This window comes from Tachypleus tridentatus, chromosome 5 (assembly GCF_004210375.1).
Source record: "Tachypleus tridentatus isolate NWPU-2018 chromosome 5, ASM421037v1, whole genome shotgun sequence".
In the NCBI taxonomy this organism is placed as follows: Eukaryota; Metazoa; Arthropoda; class Merostomata; order Xiphosura; family Limulidae; genus Tachypleus; species Tachypleus tridentatus.
The window spans coordinates 24,659,407-24,671,765 of NC_134829.1; the positions used below are offsets into that span (position 1 = coordinate 24,659,407).

Sequence of the window (12,359 nt, forward strand, 5' to 3'; positions counted from 1 at the left end):
AATTCAACAAATAATTTCAGTGCATAAAAAGTATTTCAGTTTCAAGTATTTCAAGATTAAAAGCAGAAACGTAACATGCTTTCAGTCTTCTTATTATACGTTAAAATAACAATTACTTTATATTCACCTGTGTTTGTTTCTTATTGCAAAGGCACATCGGGCGATATATTGTGTCCACCGATGGGAATCGAACCCCTGATCTTAGCGTTATAAATCCATAGAGTTAGTGCCATCCCACCAGAATAAAGGGGCATAATGTGGTTTGGTTTGTTTTGAATTTCGCGCAAAGCTACACGAGGACTGTCTGCGCTAGCCGTCCCTGATTTAGCAGTGTAAGACAAGAGAGAAGGCAGCTAGTCATTACCACTCACCGCCAACTGTTGGGATACTATCTTACCAACGAATAGTGGGATTGACTATCACATTATAACGCCCCCACGGCTGAAAGGGCGAGCATGTTTGATGTGCCCATCAGGGGACTCCACAATGTTCACAGATTACTGACACCCATCAATTCTATCTCTATATTTACCTAATCAAGTTTTCGTGTGAAAAACGTGTAATAGATTCTCAGTTTTCTTCACATCTTAGCAAACTAAAATATTCTACAAACAAAATTTGTGTAATCAATATGTAAATAAAGGATAACTGTACAGATTAATTTTACACCTTTTAAGAGCAGGGGAACAGGATTTAGCTGACTTGTTAAAATACAGTATTTTTTTTCTATTTAGGATTGTTTTTTTAACACTTCCGTCATAAATTTATTGTTGTTGTTAAACACAAAGCTATGCAATGGGCTGTTCGTGATTTACCCAACGTGGATATCGAAACTCAGTTTTAGTGTTATAAAGCTACTGACTTACCGCTGAGTCCCAGGGAAGGGGGAAGTTGAACTCATAAAGATGTTAATAAAAAATGTTGAGTTTTATATCTGACGTCACCACTATAGCTTTTGACAGATATGTACAAATTATTTTCAGAATACACCGACTCTCCCCTCAGTCCTTGCTTATCCGATAGATCAGAACTATTCGAAAACAAAGCGATTTCATCCGACCCCAATTAACCCCACAAAAGGCAAACTATCAGATCCAACCGCTATTCAGATATGAGTAATAAAAGCCCAACTACTCGTGATGATCTAACGTAATGAAAAATAAACAAAAAATGTCTATGGCCATGACGATTATTTCAGCTAACCTATCAATGACAGGCGTCTTAATCATGTGACACAGATCAACCTGTAACTTTTTTGGTGTGAATGTATGTGCTCTTGCAAACTCTCTCTTGTTTTTGAATTTCGCGCAAAGCTACACGAGGAATATCTACGCTAGCCTTCTCCGATTAGGTTCTGAAAGAGAAGTGAACCAGTCATCACCACCCACCACCAACTCTTGGGCTTCTCTCTTATCAACGAATAGTTGGATTGACCATAATCTCATAACACCCCCATGGCTGAAAAGGTGAGCATGTTTGGTGTAACGGGGATTCAAACCCGCGACTCTCAGGTTACGAGTTCAGCGCTCTAACTACCTGGTTGGTCATGCTGGGCCGCAAATTCTCTCTCTAGTACACACACGATTTATTCTCGATGTTTCAACAGTTACTTTTGAAGGACTAATAAACCTTTATTTTCAAATAAAAGTAACTTTGAGGTAACTCCAAAAGACCTGATATTAGCTTGTTAGATTTAGGTATAAATCAATCAGGTTGTCAATTCGGTGTATATCAACACTAAGTTTTAAACATTTAAATTGACTCCAATAAACTCAGCAAAAACAATCATTTTATTCTATTGTAAGGTTATCTTTTTTTCTTTGCCTATATAGTCCAGTTTGTACAAATGTTTGGCATAATAATGTATTATATCGTGACAGAAGATTCAATTCTTAATATCTATCTTTTGAAGTTATTAATATTGTCTGGATAATTTATAATTTCACTACGGTTAATGTAGCCTGAAAATTGTTGTTGTTTTTTCGTACTGCTGAGCCCTCCGAGGGGAATCGAACCCCTGATCTTAGGGTTGGAAATCCGTAGACTTTGGTTTGGAAAACTACATTATGGGCTAACTGTGCTCTGCCCGTCACAGGTATCGAAAGCCTATGTTTTAATATCGTAAGCTTGCTGATCTAATATAAAACAAACTTTTAACTTATGTTAATTTATGAAAGAAACTATACAGAATGTTATAACGAACGAACAAGTTTTGAGAACATAGAGATTGTTTGTTTTTTTAGAAACCTTCTGTCAAATAAAACATTTTGGAACAGTCTGAAAAGCCGCTAGATATCTTGAGAACAATATATCGTTACTCAGGTTTTAAAACATTCGACGAAATCGGAGCTATTTCAGTTCAATACTGAAAAACGGGTCTTTATCTGGGCGAGGAGTGTAGAAAACATGCTTCTATTAAATTATTTAATATTCAAATGTTATCTCTGTCCACGTTCGAATGTTTTATCCTCACGTTTAATATAATAACACTTTAAAAGTTACCAGAGTTCAATATTAACTCGTTCTATGTAAAAATTATCAAATTAATCTTGTACCTAATAAGAAACAGTATCTTTTTTTCGCCAGGTAATTCCATTTCCTATAATTATATATATATAATTATAGTATTCTTAGTTTTAGGCAAGTTTCTTTTTTGTCAGACATGAATTTCCCAAACAAAATATTGTTGGCATCGAGTCTAAAACATTCTGGTCTTCGAAGATAAAAATCTAGTGTTTTAAAAAAATAATAACAACAACCCTTATTTATATTTTAACTGTATTATAAAGTGCAGAGTTGACGCTCCTGTGATCATTTGTCTGAAAACAGGACAACTAGTCGGCAGGAAGAAGAAATAGGTCACACAGAGGGCTCTGACCTGTTGTTTGCCAGTTTCGCACGTGGCGCTTTAAATAGCGGTTCAACACACGCGCTGTTGAATCGATCGTGAGGGAAGCGAGGGCAGGTTGTTTACATCGAAGCCCTTAGTAGCAAGAACTCCTTCCATGAATAGATTGTTTTATCGATTTTTAGCTACCAAAGATCTCTGTTACTACCTCTCTCTATTCGTATTATAATATGTCACTAAACACGAAATGCAATTACCCATGTATGAATAAGTCTATTAAACCGCACCAGATGGCGCCATGTACAGGAGTAATATTGTATACACACGCACTCGTCCTTACTGTCAAGCAAAATATTCCTCGACCCCTTACACACTTGTCAAAACTTATATGACTTATTCAACTTCATACATTAAAGACACTCCTGCATTGTTTTCTTAAAATGGTTGATAAACTTCGTTTTAACAAAATTTTGTTTAATACAAAACCGTTTGGTCCTGTCGCTATTATCCGTAAAGTTTAATGTGATCGTCGGTGATGTCCCGACATAATTTAATAGTAGACATTTAAAACAATGTTGGCCAATTAATTTGCTGTAAACTTCATAATATACTTGTATTAAAATCAAACATCAGTGGATTAATATCAAATAAAGTTTAACGATAGCAACAACAGAATTCGTGTAGTATTGTATTCACACTTCGACAAACAATTACCACCAAAATGTTTATTTCAAGCTTCAAATTTGAAGTTCAGACCATACAAGGAATGTTGCAAACGTGTTAACAGAATACATAACGAAATTCGTTCTCCGAAGTGAATAAAGAAAAACTTAACAAAATACAAACAAAAATTCACAATTTACTGGAAGGTCCCTAACAAGATTCAAGGCAACCTCTTGCATATTTGAGAACGTGTATAATAACGTTTCTCCCGTCCGTGTGCCGTCAAGGCTGCTTGCTAAGCCGGTAGGTAAACGATTCAAAAGTAACCTTGGTTTCTTTTTAACAAAACATTCATTAGAACAAATTTAAATTAATAAACTCACTGGTTTGAATTCATAAACTAAGAAAAAAACATACGCTTTCGTTTCAAAAATGTTGAAATACAAGACAGAACAAATACTTCTCAATAAGTTTGATTTTTAAAATAATTTTATATTATTTCACTTTCGCAAGGCTACATTTTAATTTTACAATAAACCAATAAATAACAGGATTGCAAACAGGGTTTATTGAAGCAAAATACTCATCTATACAGCTAACTGTTAAAAATCGATTATACGAAAAGCTGGCATTTAAAGAAATGTGCTGAAATCGCCGGCCGGTTCAGTATTCCTTCACTGACAAAAACTACACGTGCCTAACCTCTTTGGCAAGGAGAAAAAATTGGCAAGGTTCCAAAAGTTGTTTACCTCGAACGAGGAGACACAATTGAGAACGCCACCTATCGTTCCAGATAAGAGTGGTTCTGTCACGTAGTCTTTCCAGCACGTGCACTGCTTGCCGGTTTGTTTACCTCTACATTTATACACCACACCCCAAAACCCAGATGCTGCCTGGTCAATTAATTATTGTTTTTAATAGTACTAAAATATGAAAACAAGTTATTAGTAGTCTTACATTTCAATGTTTAAACATACAGTATACAATAAAACAATGCAGAAGAAACTTTTAAGCTTCAAAACAGAAATAAATGTAAACACAGATTACATAATTTCATATAAACTGCCTTAGTTTAATCACACAGCCACGAACCACTGAATTAAACTAACATGACACAAATATTTAATGTTTGTTATTTTCAACTTACCATTCCCACAAATAGACTGTAGCTATAAATGTCAGATTTATTACATTTACTGAATGACAGTTAATAATTCTGGCAAAAAAAAAAAAACAGTTCACTTAAGCTCTTGCGTTGTTTTTACGTGTGAAAAAAACAGAATAAGCTGGTCTACACTAGTTATTGTAGTACGCAGTATCTTTTCACTAATAAAAATTTTACACAGATTTTAAGCGTTGCTTATTAACATACACAAAAGCTTAACACTGTCAAGAAACGAAAAACACCCCTACCAACGTAAAAGATCTCCATAAACATCTCTTTCAATTTCAAAAACTGTAAGAAAATAATGTAGATATAAGTTACACCGATCTCATCTTTTGGTTTACCGGGACCAAACCTAATCACGATTGGCTCACATAATGTGTTGTCTACTTACAAGTTGTGCGTATCAATTGTGAGCCAGTTTAAGATTAACATTACATCCATCAAAATGTAAACATTATACCGACCTTACTAAAGATCCTAATTTAGCAAAATGCTAATTAGCAAAACACTAACTTACCCTAGCTAGCTTTGCACACACAAAAAAAAAAGCTGTCACGAGGTAAATACAGACTTCTATCTAACGATATGCTGCATAAAACTACTCAGTTTAACACTTAAGATAACTGTACACAAGCGTTAGACATATTTCGAAAAACTATAGTTTCACCCTAGTTTGTTTTTTTATTCGAAGTTAAAGCACATCGACAATAACCTTTCAATAACAAGACTGACATACTGAAAACACACGAACTTTCAAACTAGAATTTTTGATTATTTAAAAAGTGGACCAACGTGAACTGTTAATGTTATCTACCAATATTCAACAAATGATTCTGCACTTATATTTCTATTTGATATTTCATACATGTGCAAAAAGTAATAGTTAGTGAATAAACCTGTTTTAGGAGCCTGATTAAAACAAATCACTTTACTTAAATAGAACACGTGGAACTCCTCTTAAGAATATTAAAATTCTATACATTATAAGTTGAAGCAGATTTTATTATAGCAAACATGAACCATTCAAACAGAAATTCCTGAATTTGACCCTCACATAACTCTATAAAGAGAGATTAACATATAACAAATTTAGTATTACTTCACTCCGAAATTGTGCACAGTTATTGTACACTAATATTTTTTAGATTTCCCTACTTCACGTTGTTTGCATATATTACACATTACACTAAGCTAGACCTTAGCCAATTACGCAAAAAGTAGCGTACACTTATGTATTCCAAAAAATTTGACTTTAAAATGTAAAAAGTATTTCACATTAGAATACCAAACATAAAAAATGCAGAGTAATATCTCAAATGTGATTTACTTTTACGAAAAAAACACAAATTAACGTTGTTTAACCTGTTAATGTTACACGCGATATAGCTCTAGCTTAATAACTATACACACACAATACGACTACAACTTACAAGTAAAGCATACGTCATTTCGACTTTGTACATGACTACAGCTAGAAATTTGTACTTTTTAATTTTATAAACCACATGCGATTACTGTCTTATCCAATATTATACTTTTATCCTATTTTCATTTCAGACGGTAATAGCAAAACATCAACACAATCCAGGAATAACTAAGTTTAAAAAAAAACAAAAAACGGTGTTTCAGAATTAAGCCTAATGTTACCTTCAGTTGGTCAGGTCCTGTAAGCGTAGTTGAAATTAATCAACGATAAAAGTTTGCAATTCAATATGCAAAGTAGCCTGGACACGTGGCAAAGCTAACAGTTTAATTCAAAATATTAAAACTTCCTGTCAGGAGTTAATAAACATACTATTAACTAAATTCTTGTATTTTTACTAATACTTAAGTCATAGGCGTAAGTCTAACTGTAACGATTTTTTTTTTTTAAGATAGACTTTTTATTGTCTCCATGTATTTATAACGTTGTTTGAAAATCTCGTCCATACCCCTTACTTCAATGGAAGATTTTCCTTATAATTACAATCATACCTTTTTGCTCAACTAGTTTACAGTACCTTGAATTGAAATAAAATTAATTCAACAATTTAGGCCCTATACAACATTCAAAAAGACGAGTGCTTCAGTTTTTACGGACGTAACACAAATTTTCATTGTAATGATAGTCTGCAGTAAACATTTATATTATAATGGAGACTGTAATTGTAACGTTAAATCTTATACATACTTATCTAAAACCTTAAAAGACGGGCAGACCTAAATTTTGGTATAGCTTACATTAAGTTTATAGTAAGCATAAAACTGAGATGTAACTTAATCATTATTAAAGGGTTTATCTACTTTTTGTTAAGATTAATATTTCATTCACGGTCCCTGCGATTGTACGTTGATAAAGATTTCACAAAATGAAAGTCAATTACTCCACAATTCGGACAAGCTACACTGTGGCTGTAGTCACTAAAGAACTGTAGTCGATGGTCTGGCATGATGACCATACGATGACAGTTGTTACACTTGAGACGCTCTGGGCAGCAAGGAGTAGCAGCAAATATGTCATATGAATACATAGACCCCAAAATGAGGTCGCTTCCATTCCAGCGGTTCTGACAGTAACGACATCTCAAATTTGTATTCCATCCTTCCAAGCAACTCATACAAACAGCATTTAGATACTGGACTCTTCCATCTAGCTTAACAGGAACACAGCCTTTGCTATGTTGACGGGGTGACAAGAAGAAAGTTCCGTCAATTAGTGGGTAGCGATCAAAAATAATCATGGTATTATGGCACAGAATACACGAGATGCGATTCACATGGCTGGCGCTCAAAGTTGATAGAATAAAACATCGTGTTTCATCATTGCCGTGACTTCCTTCATCTTCCATCTTGATGTGATAAGAGTTAATCTTATGACGAGGCAGTGTATTGAAAGATGAGTAGTCATGGCGACGACTAAAAATGTTGCCTGAACCATGTCTTTCTCGTCTGTCATTGAAGAAGGGCTTCTTGGTCGTTCCGAAACCATGAGTAGGAGACATTGTAAAGTCAGCCGAACCCGGCGGACTTCCCGACCCAGTGCTGGACATACTGGAACTCCTGTTTCGCATCATGGGTACACCTATTCCCGCTTGCTTCTGAGGCGCAGCACCGTTCAAGGTCAGAACGGGCTTGTCATTCTTTTTCTTACGATTCCTCTTTTTCTTTCCATTATCATCATTACAAGTAGTGTTACCATTTTTTAAGGCGACCCAATCTAAATCTTTTCTCAAATGTCCTTTACCACATTTACACCCACATGCCTTATAAGCAAGGTCATAGCCTTTTTTGGTCCACAAATTCTGTAGACGCTGCTTTTCGCTCCAACTTCGAGCTCGACCAGTTGATCGAAGGTAAGTCAAAACAGCTTCTTCCCATTGGTCAAAACATGATTTATGCATGTACTGTCCTTCATGACAAAGTTCATTATTGCATATTACTTTTACAACGTTATTGACTGTTAAAGCATTATTAGGAATTGATTCTTCTATCTGACACCCCAGCGGAACACAACATGAGTAACTTGGAACAGGCTGCTGATTTGCCATGTTTCTCACAAAATTCCTCTTAACAGTGGTAGTAATTAAATCGCTACCTTTGCAACCTACGTTAACTGGAAAAATAAAAATTACAATTAGTCACCATTAAGTTTACTGTCAACAATACAGTACTATGATATCTAACAGAAAATGTGAGCAAAACCGCGACAAATACAATTGTATTCCACTTCCTTTCGTATCTGACAGTAAAATACTACGGCAGATGGGCGCGAAAACGGCTTTGCCACGCAGGAGGAGCTACAACTCGTTGAGGCGTTCTATTGGTTTACAGTGTAAACAAAATATACCCATGTGACATGAAAAGTTCAATCCGATTCGTTAAACTTTCACTGCACTCTCGGGTAAACTGCGTTACAGAATTACGTAATCTTTTGAGATATTATATATATACATATATATTTTACTAACTTATTTTCGTTACTAAAGGATCTAGTAGAAGCAATTTCCATAAGAAATGTTATATTCTTAAATTTCAATGTTTACTAGATTAGCAATGATACCGAATCAGAAATATGAGATACAGTTTAATTTTCTATATAATAATAATAAATATGACATTCATAATTATTAGTGACAATAAACTAAAAACTGAATGAAATTTTAAGAGTTGAAACTCCACCCCAAAAGATACGATTTTACGTTTGGTAAATATACAGGTTAAATAAATTAACTTTGAGCAACATCTGACGAATGTCAATTTTTGTGATATTTATTAAAGTTAAAGCATTAAACGTTTACTTAACTATAATATATAACATTACAGTGAAACGGCATTACTAAATTAGGCCTACTACTGTACTAAGAACAATAAAAAAAAGGAAAAAATAACGTTAAAGTTTCGTATTTTGGTTTCTTTAATATAACGTAACTTCTCATAACATTCATCTTCTATATCGTACATTAAGCCTTATAGTGGTGAGCATGGTATAGTTAACAATGTCTGTCTAAAGTGGAATCTGTAAAATAGAACAAAGTTAAAACTTAACGAGATTAAACACAATGTTTAAGCAACTAATCCTCAAAATACTGACCCTACACATAGCATAAAGCCTTAAGACATTCTATCTTAAGTTACAAATGTAGTTAATTTTTAACGTTAAAATATGGGAAGGTGATAAATATTTTCAGTTAATTTAACTTTATTTTATACATAAAACTTAATTCTTTTGACAAAGTCTACATGTATTAGTGTAAACACAGCACTTATAAATACGTTTTTACAGTTTGTTTGTTTGTTCATAACTTACTGGATTAAAAACAAAAGAAAACAAACCTGTACAGAATCATCAAACCGCCAACTCTCACACGAACCGCTAGAAGTACACGTAGGAGACTGCTGATTGTGTGCGCATGTTAGCTTGTCCTGAGCTCATACACGTGTGTTCTATTTGACCTTGACTCTCCAAGATAGTTGTAAACACTGGAGTCGAGTCTATTCTCAAATATATTTAGGGGTGAGCCAGAGGTACCATGTTTAACTGTTTTAAGTATTCCTAAATTATTTATTTCATTAAGAAGTAACATTCAAATAACACACGCTAGTTATACAAGTTTTTAAAATGTGATAATTTATATCTAGTTTATGAGAAAATAAGCGCATTAAATTAAATATACTATTATCTGTTACATGAATCTATTTTAAGTTTCAAATAAATTTATAATAACATTTTGCAGGTTAATTTCTGCCACAAATTGCCAATACTGTATTTGTTTGCAATAATATTAAACAGAAAGTTAATATTAAGAGGAGATGTTGGAAGATGCCGTGGAATTATTTTGTTTGTAATAAAAGTAAGTTCATTAGTTAATTTACAGGACCACTTGTATATATCAAAATAAGTCTTTTCATAACGAGATAACAGACCCAGACAGTGTTAAGTGTGTTGTAGTCTAGAGGTATGTATTTACAGGGGGAGAGGCCTAAAGTCAAAGTACACATAAATCATGTTTACTTCGTGGGGTTTCTTTAACATCGACATAATGTTGTTGTTATTTATGGCAAAACCATCCGAACACTAATGTTTTTCATAAAGCAGTCACTAGAACGCGCTAGGGTGAAACTTGTGAAATGATGAAACAGTGGATTGTTTTTGTGAACTGTTACAAGATAGTTTCAAACACATACTTTACGTTGTTCAAAATTTTAATACAGATTTTAGCTACGCTGTTTACTTCTGGAAGATCTATACATCTCTTGAATGGGTAACTGACATTTTTCCTGTTGAAGCAAAATTACAAATAGATATCTAAAAGACAATTTTTTGAACTAGTAACTACAGATTTTGAAAAGTGAACATAGCAAACCAAGTATCGAAAATCGCAAGACGATACAACAATATAAGAGTGTTATTAGAGTTATATATCTCCGTAGTTCATAAAAAGGTCACTAAAGAATGGCATTCAAAAGAAAGAAGAAATGCGAACAGAAATATGATTTTCATATTCAGGTGTAAAATCTTTGAGAAAAAATGCAAAACTCTGAAAGAAAGAAAAAAGCTCGAGTTGTTGCAGAATTTTGGCTCAAAGCGATACAAAGAACATAGCCGTTCCTAGTTTTTAACTGTCAGATAAGGGAGATGGCAACCAGTCAACAACACCCGCTGTTATTTCTTTGGCTGTGACCGAATAATTAGGATTTGACCATCACTCGTATAGCGCACTCTTGGCGCCAAAGGGCGAGGCGTTTTCGCGGCAACAGACAGCCAACCTTGTCCCCTTGGATTCACCAACCACCACCACCTACAAAAAGAGGGAAAATCTTTTAGGAATAATGCTTTTTTGTCAGTGTAACTTATATTAATAAAATATTATATATTTACGTAAAAAAACTTGTAAAAATGTAATTCAATTTCACTTGATTACACGCTTCAATTGTAATACACGTAGTCGAAACAATATGAATCGAATATAAATTTGAATGTTGCCTAGAGGCCCGGGTGAAAAAACAAACGATGAATGGAATGCCTTGTTTGTTTTTGTTTACAAAATGTAGTCCTTAACTGAGTTTATGCGAATCACCACTCTTGAAAGTTGTGTAATTGTTTCTTCTTTCCTAATTAGAAGATTACCTAATAAGATGCGTAAAACTTGTAACACAAATATAAGTACCGGAAGAATTGGAAAATATTGTGTTTCGGTAAAGATGTTTTCCGACGTTATGGTGTGGATTATAAAAAATACTGTGAAATTACTATTTTTTTTATTGACGACGAGAAATTAGTTTTAATCAGTATGTCTTATAATGTTCCCATGTTGAGTTTTCGGTAAACACAGACACACAGTGTTTAAATCCAGGGTTCAATTCCCTTGCAGTAAACAGAATACAATTAGCCCGTCGTGTAATTTGCAATAAAAAAAATTATAACTCAAGGATTTGTGGGATTATATGGTTAAAACATGAAATATACTCCTTGAGAAATTTAACTTAAACCAAAAGTAGACCAATGATTTCACTAGTTAGTATTCTAGCTCTATACTCGTAATGGAACTGTTTGAACAACGTAACAAATTTCAAATGCCCGAGTTCCGTCATCGTAATATAGACATCCAACACCAAGAATAATCTTAAATAATCACTTTCTAACATACGTGCTAGTCACCATAGGTTACCTGGATACGTGGTGAAAGCCAAAATAGGTGTGTCATACATCAGTTCTAGACAAGTTTCAGATAATTAGAGTAACAATGAACAGTTCGCGCATGGAAAATGTTTAAAATTATGATATAAACAACAAATCAGACCACAAATCTTTCTAATGATACTTGAAAAATGTTTATATGAATGTATATTCACACGAAATGTCTCGCGTTTCATACTACCAAGACAAGACCCCCCTCAATTATAAAACAGTAAACCATGAGTAAAATAATAATAATAATAACAAAATGAAAAACTTTTCTCATGATCCCATTATTTTCAAAATGTTCACTGTGAATATATTTATTGGTTTGATTTTGGTATTATTGGTTGTTAGAAAATCAAAGCATTGAAAGTTGACTTATCTGAAAACACATTTGTTAACCTTATGCACAAAACCCTTGGAATGCTGTTCCTATAGTCCAAGCAAATAAAATTAACTCTGTTTCACATGTTTTCACAAAGAGTTACCATAAAAATGTTATTCCAGAACAAGTTTTACGA

The 12,359-nt window shown here is 33.7% G+C and overlaps 1 protein-coding gene and 1 long non-coding RNA gene across 5 annotated transcripts in view; both read right to left on the reverse strand.

The window, feature by feature from the left end:
- LOC143250736 (uncharacterized) overlaps window positions 1-1,164 on the reverse strand; it is a 36,200-nt gene extending 35,036 nt beyond the window's left edge. For 3 of the 4 annotated variants that reach the window (XR_013028340.1, XR_013028339.1, XR_013028338.1), the window contains exon 1: window positions 867-1,162. This is a non-coding gene — a long non-coding RNA (uncharacterized LOC143250736). Of the gene's footprint in view, window positions 1-866 lie in introns of all 4 variants that reach the window. The other variant, XR_013028341.1, reaches the window with a different exon arrangement.
- Window positions 1,165-3,558: 2,394 nt separating this feature from the next.
- Window positions 3,559-9,643, reverse strand: heca (hdc homolog, cell cycle regulator). The gene is made up of 2 exons (XM_076501683.1): window positions 9,492-9,643; window positions 3,559-8,271 (listed from the first exon to the last, which is right to left on the reverse strand). Exon 2 carries the CDS (start codon window positions 8,204-8,206, stop codon window positions 6,983-6,985), a length of 1,224 nt encoding a protein of 407 aa, XP_076357798.1. The 5' UTR covers window positions 8,207-8,271; window positions 9,492-9,643; the 3' UTR covers window positions 3,559-6,982.
- Window positions 9,644-12,359: the final 2,716 nt, after the last annotated feature.

Excerpts from the sequence above, each read along its gene's own strand:
- heca (XM_076501683.1), bottom strand. The coding sequence starts at position 8,206 with ATGGCAAATCAGCAGCCTGTTCCAAGTTACTCATGTTGTGTTCCGCTG.